The 9016-nt window shown below is 41.6% G+C and overlaps 1 protein-coding gene across 14 annotated transcripts in view; it reads left to right on the forward strand.

Moving 5' to 3' along the window:
* Positions 1-220: 220 nt before the first annotated feature.
* The window catches only part of UBAP2L (ubiquitin associated protein 2 like), a 47275-nt gene continuing 38479 nt past the window's right edge, over positions 221-9016 (forward strand). For all 14 annotated transcript variants that reach the window (XM_021713630.1, XM_008060546.1, XM_021713628.1 and 11 more), the window contains exons 1-4: positions 221-309; positions 3947-4076; positions 5285-5362; positions 7077-7187. In XM_021713630.1, the coding sequence (XP_021569305.1) occupies positions 3987-4076; positions 5285-5362; positions 7077-7187 (279 nt within the window). In that variant the 5' untranslated portion in view covers positions 221-309; positions 3947-3986. The remainder of the gene's footprint in view (positions 310-3946; positions 4077-5284; positions 5363-7076; positions 7188-9016) is intronic.

Raw genomic sequence — 9016 nt, forward strand, 5'->3', positions numbered from 1 at the left:
CCTCTTTTCTCCCCTGCCCCCGCCGTATTCCCCCCTCGGCAGGCCCCCCCGCACCGTGTGTTCCCCCACTGTACACCCCCCTTCCCAGTCATGCGAGCCCTGGCGCCCCCCCACCTCGAGTCGGCCGCCGGAGGTTTTGTTTATGGTTGGGTTCGCGGCCTAGTGGGCCGCGCCAGAGCCGGGGCCTCGATTTGGGAGCGTGGCCGGGGCGGGGCTTGGGGCAGCCGTGGGGGGGGCCATGCGGCTAGAGCCTGAGAGGGGGTAGAGCGAGAAAGAGCGCGAGCGAGCGAGGCCTGGGCCCTGGCTGAGGTAGGGTCCTCTCTTTACCCCGGCCCGTGCCTGTGGAGAAGGAGACGGCCTCCTCCCTTTCCGACCCTCTGCGGGCCTCCTCTGATCCGGATCCGGCCTGGTTTGGGGGCGGCGGGGGGAGGGAGGGCGATGGGGTGGAGCTGCCCCAAACTCCCCCATGTGGCCCTCAGTTTGGTGTGCGGAGGATTAATTTGTTCCGGGTGGGAGGTAGGGAGGCGATTGGCCCCGTGGGCTCCCGAGGTGGCGCTGAGGGGGTGATCCTCCCATCCTCCACGCGTGGGCTTGCGTCCCCTCTTCGTTTCCAGCCTCTTTGTCAGCTCCTCTTATTACCCTCCCTTCTTTCTCCCCATCTCAGCTCTTGGAATATATTTTTGCTACTGTCTTTAGCTTCCTGTTATTTATGCTGTAGTTTTGAGTACCCCAAACAATTATGATGTTATTCGGGAAGCTGGACATGGAGGCCCCCATGGAGTGTATTACGCTCCAGGGACGTCACTAGAGCGCTGGGGTATTTGTTCACTCTTCTCATAATGGGACAGGAATTCCAAATTTCTTCAGACCCTTCACCCTGTGGACAGTCCCAAAATTGCTTTGCAAACTGATGTCACAAACAGGAGACTGCTTCTTTTCCACCGTTCTTGAAATGTAGCCACCTCTGGTGTAGGATGTTGTGGAAAGAAAAACACCACAGTAACAGGCGATTTTGATGTTATTGTTAACGTTTTTGCCTTTGACTTTCCCTGATTATTGAATGGAGAAATTATTTTTTTGTCTTCTCTTCCCATCCACCTTCCACCCCCTCCGTATCCTGTTTTGGGGCTATCTGATGTGAGTTGCTGGGAGGTGGTGGGGGTTAGGGGGTCAGTGATACTCAGTATTACTAGATAATTAAAACATTTTGGCTGTATATCAGTTGATTAAAAACTGCTTTGAGATCCAACACCATTGTCCTTAAAGATTAGACTATTCCAATTACTGTTTTCTTTGTGAATGGGAAGTATTGCTGGCACGTTAACTAGTGATGAAAGGCCTAAATGTCCTGTTTTGGTTTTGATCTTTAAAGACCCTCCTTGCTAAGTGTGTCCTAACTGAGAAGTACTTAGATTGAGGGTGGTGGGAAAGGGGACGGAGAGGCCTTTCAAGGAAGCATCTAGGGAAATCAGTTGCTCTGTTAGCTGTAGCAAGTCTACCCAACCCAGTCCAGCTTCAGAGTTTCTGAATTGTTTCTTAAATTAGATTGTAAGCCCCCTGAGGGCAGCAACCAAGTCATAATGCTTTTGTATTTCCTGAAGTATTGGACATATAGTAGATACTCAATAAATACTTGTTACTTATTTTTTTCAGTAAAATTTCTCTGGCTATTTTTTTAAGTAGCTGGTTTTCAAAAAATAGTCAAGGGCACTCCTGTGTTGAAACCTGTAACATTACTCTCGCACTATTTTCTTGGTCTCCAATACTTCTCACCCATTTCCCTTAAATATTTTTAGTTTATAAGAAAGAGTAACAAGATTCCTTACCTCCACTGTGGTAACTCTGGGTATGTGTCTGCTTGCTACCAAAGGCTACTAAATCTGTGCCCTCAAGTGATCTATCCCAGATCACTTACTTTTGATCTGTTGCTCAGTGTTGTTACTGCCTAGGTGGTAAAAATTTTCTTAGTCACACATTTTAAAGTATTTGTAAGAATGAAATATTAATAGCAAGAATGATCAGGAGGTTTTTTTTTCTTTCTTGGCTAATTATGTTTCTTGCAAGATGACTTTTTAATATATTTACCTCTGGTATAGTATATGCAGTCATACATAGCTAGTCATGCAGTTTATATCTGCAGTATAACTCATCCTCACAAATTGATATTACATGTGCAGTAGAATGCTGTCAATATTTGTAAGTTACAAGGGTGGGTTGGAAATGACTATATTACATACTTCATCTTACAGCCAATTTTAAAAGAAAATAATTTTTCTGTAGTCTTAACTTGATCTTTTTTCCTCTTGATTTGGATCCGAGGGAACTTGATTAAACAACATTTTCTTTTTTGTAAATTAAGTGTTAAAACTTGACTATAATGCCAACCTGGGAAGATGGACTACTGGGTAGCAAATGGTCCTGTATCAGCTTGAAATATTTACACGTCTTTGTGTGCACATGTGTGTAGGGGTAAGAGGTAATGGTTAAAAATTACCTAAGAAACTGCCTTGAAAAAAATCTCTCTTGGTAATAGAGAATGTAGAACTATTCATTCTTAATGACCATGTGAAAAAACAAAGACCTGTGCAACTTATTGACACAACTTGGTGAAGAATTTAGCCACAGGGAAGTCAGCATTTTCTGTGACATCCAAGAAACAGGTGAAATATACTTCCTAATAGTTAATCCTTCCATATTTCTTTAGAAGCCCTATTCACCTCTCAAATCCAACAATGTTGTCTGGGCAGTCTAGAATTACCCTGTATATGGTTGTATTAACAAAAATTAAATATAGAGCAGTATAAACATGTCCTCTTTGGAAGGGAATAAAACATGCAAAGTAACTTCTTTTATTTTGAGCACTCTATCAAAAGACTTATTTGTTTACTAAATGTAGTAGCTGAGATTGCATTATAAAAGAAACTATTATGAAGGCAACTTGATTTCAGTGAAATCCTTTTTGGTTAGAAGTCCTAAAAGCAAAAATTGTTCTGATTTTTGGGAAGTTCCTGTATGTTGTGTCTCTTTAAAAACTTAAGTAATTCATCTTGCCAGCATTAATGTCTCAAGTCTAAAATGATTTCCTAGAAGCCCTTTCTTCCAAATAAAACTTTGTGCTAGATGCTTTTGGTTTGAGAAAAATTTGGGATTTCCCGTGTATTAAGGTGAGTGGTGGAAGGTAATTGCAATTTTGGTTTTTTGAAAACTCGGGCTAGGAGACCAAGAGAAGCAGCTGTAAAAGCAGTGTGTTGGAGTTGTGATTCAGGGAACCGAGGTTCTGGACAAAGTCTTTGAGGCTAATACATGCCCTGTTGAAGGCTATGATTTTAAAACAAAAAAACAAACAAAAAACCCCCATAGCATGTTGAGAGATGAAACTTGAGGGAGAAAGAGGCTAAACCTGAACTTGTCCTTTTCCAAGCAATGGAGGTTACATGCAACTTAGATAAAAAACGGTTGTAAGGCAGGTGAGGCTGTTTCCTTAGGTAGATTGAATAGAGTATTTTAAATTATTTCTTTGGAGTATAGACTAATCCCTTTCCAGAAAGTCTTTTGTTTCCAGGCTTTGTTTTGATTATCTTTTCTCTCAAAGGTACTTCAGATACTTTCACCTATATAGAAGGCTTTTGATTATTAACATTGCTTTGCTTACAATCAAGACAACTAAACGTCATAAAACCTGTTTATAGGAGACTGGTAACCAAACAATGCTGTAACTTTAAAAAAAAAACCCATCACTTATACATGCTTAATTGTTACACAAAAATGGATTAACAGTCATAGTTCCTTAAAGAATGTATCAAATTAATTATGTTACAGGAAATAAGTGAATTTTCTTGATTTGTTTCTTTGAAGAGAAAATGGTGGTGAAGGTGCTGATGAAAGAGTTTAAAAACATGTTTTGCCCACACTTAACACCTAAAAAAATTTTTTTTAAATCTTTCAGTATTCTACCTTGTAAATACTGTTATTTGTATATACTGTAAATGATGACATCGGTGGGGACTAACCGAGCCCGGGGAAACTGGGAACAACCTCAAAACCAAAACCAGACACAGCACAAGCAGCGGCCGCAGGTAAAGAACCCAAGGGATATGGATCCATGGATAGCATTGCTGGTTGATACTGAATTCTGTGCAGTACAGCATCATTCTGTGCTTTGGTTTATTTACTTAGGTTTCTTCTTGTTTTCTAGTCCTTGGCTCTTTTTTACTTGAGGCCTGATAATCATTATATGCTATAATGGGAAATGCTTACTTTTTGTTGTTTAATACTGCATTATGAGGCTTAGTGCTTTATTATGGGTTCTGTGCTTTGTATCTCTAAGATTGCATTTTTCTTCTCTCATCTGGGTCATTTTAGCAATGTTTCTTATTTCTTATACCTTCCACATTTTAGCAATGTTTCTTATTTCTTATACCTTATACATCTCACTCCCTAGCCAACCTTGACACCTTTCCCCTTCCATCTTTTATCCTTTGCTCCTCATTTATCTAACTTTTATCTTCCTCTCTGTTCCCATTGAGGCCTTACCTGATTTTTCCTTTCCCATGAGGAACTGGTATCTTTACTATGTTCCTTCAAAATTAAATGAGACACCTTAGAGTATTGCTAAGTTTTAAGGAGTAAATTAACCTCTTGGATATTAAATTTGATTTAGATGTAATCTGTTTCCTATGACAAGTTTGGTGTTGGTTGGTACTTAATGGGAATGAATTACTTACATTTTACTGTGGTCAGATAAATTGTTTATGTAAGAGTAGAACTTTCTGCTTATGCGTTTTTCTTTCTGTTTCCAGATGAATTTCTCATAGAATTTTAGTACTTAATCTCAATTGGGGCAGTAAAATTCCTGGTATCTTATTAACATACGTTGGATTTCCAGAAGATAATGTTGTGTATATTGTCGGACTAAACCTTGTGGTATTCTCAGCCTTAGTAATAAGAGGGTGGCATTGGTAATTGCAGAAATGGGAACAGAGTTTACACATGATTTTGTGAATACATTAATGTGAACTAAGGGGCAGATGTTTCAAAGTGGTGCTGTGATTCCAAGATGAAAGCCCCTTTAACTATAACATTGGTGAAAGAGCTCTCTGCTCTTTTTTTTTTTTTTTTTTTCCATTTTATTAATTTAAGCAACTTAAATGGTGCTTTATTATTTGCTGATTTGTAACCAAGAAAAAGAAAACTGGAGAAGTGGAGATTGACTTCATAGGTTCCTCTTATTTCTCTAAACTGTTGCCTCTTGTTTATGCTTTCTTGTTTTCATCTCAATTCCTAGGCCACTGCAGAACAAATTCGACTTGCACAGATGATTTCGGACCATAATGATGCTGACTTTGAGGAGAAGGTGAAACAAGTGAGTGTACCACAATTTTGTTGAAAGCGCAGGGAAAAGATATCAGGATTAAGGCATAATTAAATATCATAGATGCCCACTAGAATGCTTTCTACTGTAGATATTGAAATAATTGTGACCTAAAATAGGTCAGACCAATAAGTAAGAGCATTCATTATTTAATTTACTGAATCCCTTTCGATAGATAATTTTTTTTTTTTTTCTGAGTTGGAGTCTCACTCTGTCGCCCAGACTGGAGTGCAGTGGCCGCTCCCGGCCATCACAGCCTCGACTTGCTGGGCTCCGATGATCCTTCCGCCTCAGCCTTCCGAGTAGCCAGAATTACAGGCATGCGCTACCACGCCCAGCTGATTTTTTGATTTATTGTAGAGATGAGGTCTTGCTGCCCAGGCGGGTCTCAAACCCGCGGGCTCAGGCAATCCACTCACCTCAGCCTCCCAACTTTTTATTTTTTAATTTAATTTAATTTTTTAATTAGAGTCTTACTCTGTCACCCAGGCTGGAGTGCAGTGTCATGAACACGGCCACCACAGCCTCCACCTGCTGGGCACAGGCAATCATTCCACTGCAGCCTTCCAGGTAGCCGGAAGCATAGGCAAGCACAACCATGTCCGGCTAATTTTTTGATCTGTTGTAGAGATAAGGTCTCCTCAGTTTACCCAGGCTGATCGTGAACCACAGGGCTCAGGCAATCCTCTCTCCTTGGCCTCCCAGAGTGGTAGGATTATAGGAGTGAGCCACCGTGCCTGGCTGGATGGTTACCTTTTTTTTTTTTTGGGGGGGGGGGGTTGGAGTCTCACTCCTTTGCCCAGACTGGAGTGCAGTGGCTGCTCCCGGCCACCGCAGCCTCAACCTGCTGGGCTTCCGCGATCCTTCTGCCTCAGCCTTCCAAGTAGCTGGAACTATAGGCGTATGCTACCACGCCCAGCTAATTTTTTGATTTATTGTAGAGATGAGGTCTCGGCAAGTTGCCCAGGCAGGTCGCGAACCTACGGGCTCAGGCAATCCACTCACCTCAGCCTCCCAAAGGTGTGGGATTACTGGCTGAGCCACTGAGCCCGGCTGATGGATACCTTTTTAAAAAACAGATTTTATCTTAATTTTAGCCTCTTGTTTATTGAATGACTTTACTGATGCCATTTTATAGCAACTCTGAGTGGTTGTGGATCTAGGAAATGTGGAAATTCATAGTATGGTAAAGTCTGTATTCCAGACTTGATTCTCAATTTGATACTTATTTGAGTGCATTATAAATACTTTTGTCCTCATCTCTAAACCACAGGCATTAACATTTTGTTTTTAGAAATAGAATACTGAGCCGGACTCGGTGGCTCAGCCTGTAATCCCAGCACTTTGGGAGGCTGAGGTAAGAGGATTGCCTGAGCCTGCGGGTTCAAGACCTGCCTGGGCAACTTGGCGAGACCTCATCTCTACAATAAACAAATAAAAAAAAATTAGCCAGGTGTGGTAGCGTGCACCTGTATTTCCAGCTACTTGGAAGGCTGAGGCGGAAGGATCGCCGGAGCCCACCAGGTCAAGGCTGCGGTGGCCGGCAGCTGCCACTGCACTCTAGTCTGGGTGATAGAGTGCGACTCCAGCTCAAAAAAAAAAACCTGGTTCTTTCTTACTCAGCTTGTATCTTTTTACCTAATTTCTTTCATTGGGAGTATGAGTTTAAACTTGTTCCTGATGGTTTCTAATTTTTCTCTTTCAGTTGATTGATATTACAGGCAAGAACCAGGATGAATGTGTGATAGCTTTGCATGACTGCAATGGAGATGTCAATAGAGCCATCAATGTTCTGCTGGAAGGAAACCCAGACACGGTAGAGTCCTAATAGGGTGTTCTAGAATGTGGGTCCTGGGTTGGGAGGCTAATAATATTCCAAAAATAGAAATGGGTAACTTGCCTTAAAGCAGAGTACTGTATTCTCCAAGTAGAATAGAGAACTTACTTCAAGGTTGTTTGCTGCTGGTTGCAGATACTTAAGATTTATGTACACTAGTACATCCTCTTTCTGAGAATAATGGTCATAGGAGAAAACAGGTGAAATCAGTCTCTTCTAATTGGCCTGGAGTAAATTATTCATTCCAGGTTAGTGACTGATTTCAAGGCTTGGGTTAGACTGAATTAGAGATGTTATTTGATCGCCTTGGTTTATTAATCATGAAGATTTTTGCACACCCTTTTTAATTGCATTGAATAAAGTCACAAACTATGCTTGATTCTGAATTCTGGACATTCCCTTCAATATCAGCTTCACATGACACAATACCATTTCGTTGCTTGAACTTAATTTCTGTTGAGGTAGTGGAGAAACTAGCTTTATATTTTGTTGACTAACCCTGGAGATGATAGGCGATATCATGGGCAACCTCTTGGGATTTAGGCAGATTGCTTTCACCTCTTTTCCTTCCCATTTCATGGGAATTCTTTTTCTGTGCTTGTCTTATCTTTGTGCCAAATTATAATCCTCTTAAGAACAGAGACTCTGCCTTATTTACCTTTATGATGTTTCTGCAGTTCTCACTAGAGAATTTTGTTCCCTTTTTAAAATTTAATTTAATTTAATTTTTTTTTTTTGGAGTTGGAATCTCACTCTGTCACCCAGACTGGAGTGCAGTGGCCGCTCCTGGCCACCGCAGCCTTGACGTGCTGGGCTCCGGCGATCCTTCCACCTCAGCCTTCCAAGTAGCTGGAACTACAGGCGTGCGCTACCACACCCGGCTAATTTTTGATTTATTGTAGAGATGAGGTCTCGCCAAGTTGCCCAGGCGGATCTCGAACCCGTGAACTCAGGCAATCTGCTCATCTCAGTCTCCCAAAGGCGCGGGATTACAGGCTGAGCCACCGAGCCCGGCTTAAGTTAATTTTTTTTAAATGAGCAGTGTATCATTTTGAAAGAATTTCTGTTTACTTGGCCTTATACTGGCCATCTTTGGTTGGGATTGATATCAGAGTTGATTGTTAGAGATACCAAGTTTCTGATATTACAATGTCAAATTAACTAAATACTAGAGGTTTGTCTATTTTTTTGTTTGTTTGCTTGTTTTTTTTTGAGTTGGGAGTCTCACTCTGTTGCCCAGGCTGGAGTGCAGTGGCTCACTCCCAGCCACCATGGCCTCAACCTGCTGGGCTCAAGCAATCCTTCTGCATGAACCTTCCAAGTAGCTGGAACTAAAGGCGAGCGCTACCACACTCAGCTAAAATCACTGAATTTAAGGCTGGGCACAGTGGCTAACGCCTTTAATGCCAGCACTTTAGGAGGCTCGGGCGAGAGGATTGGCAGAGTTCATGGGTTTGAAACCAGGCTGGGCAACTTGGTGAGACCATGTCTCTACAATAAATCAAGAAAAAAATTAGCTGGGCGTGGTGTCGTGTACCTATAGTTCCAGCTATTTGGAAGGCTGAGGTGGAAGGATAACCTGAGCCCAGCAGGTCAAGGCTGTGGTGACAGTTATTGTGCCACTGCACTCCAACCTGGGCGACAGAGTGAGACTCCAACTAAAAAAAAAAAATATTACAAATTTAAATTTGTGGATTTTTTTTCTTTGAAAGTATAGTCCTAGATTAGATTTTTATATTATTGACCTTATTTGAAAATTTAGTCTGAACAGTCAAGATACAGTACTTTTGATTCATTTTGAGTTTACT

This window comes from Carlito syrichta, unplaced genomic scaffold (genome assembly GCF_000164805.1).
Source record: "Carlito syrichta isolate Samal-C Ts95f unplaced genomic scaffold, Tarsius_syrichta-2.0.1 Scaffold304639, whole genome shotgun sequence".
NCBI lineage: Eukaryota > Metazoa > Chordata > Mammalia > Primates > Tarsiidae > Carlito > Carlito syrichta.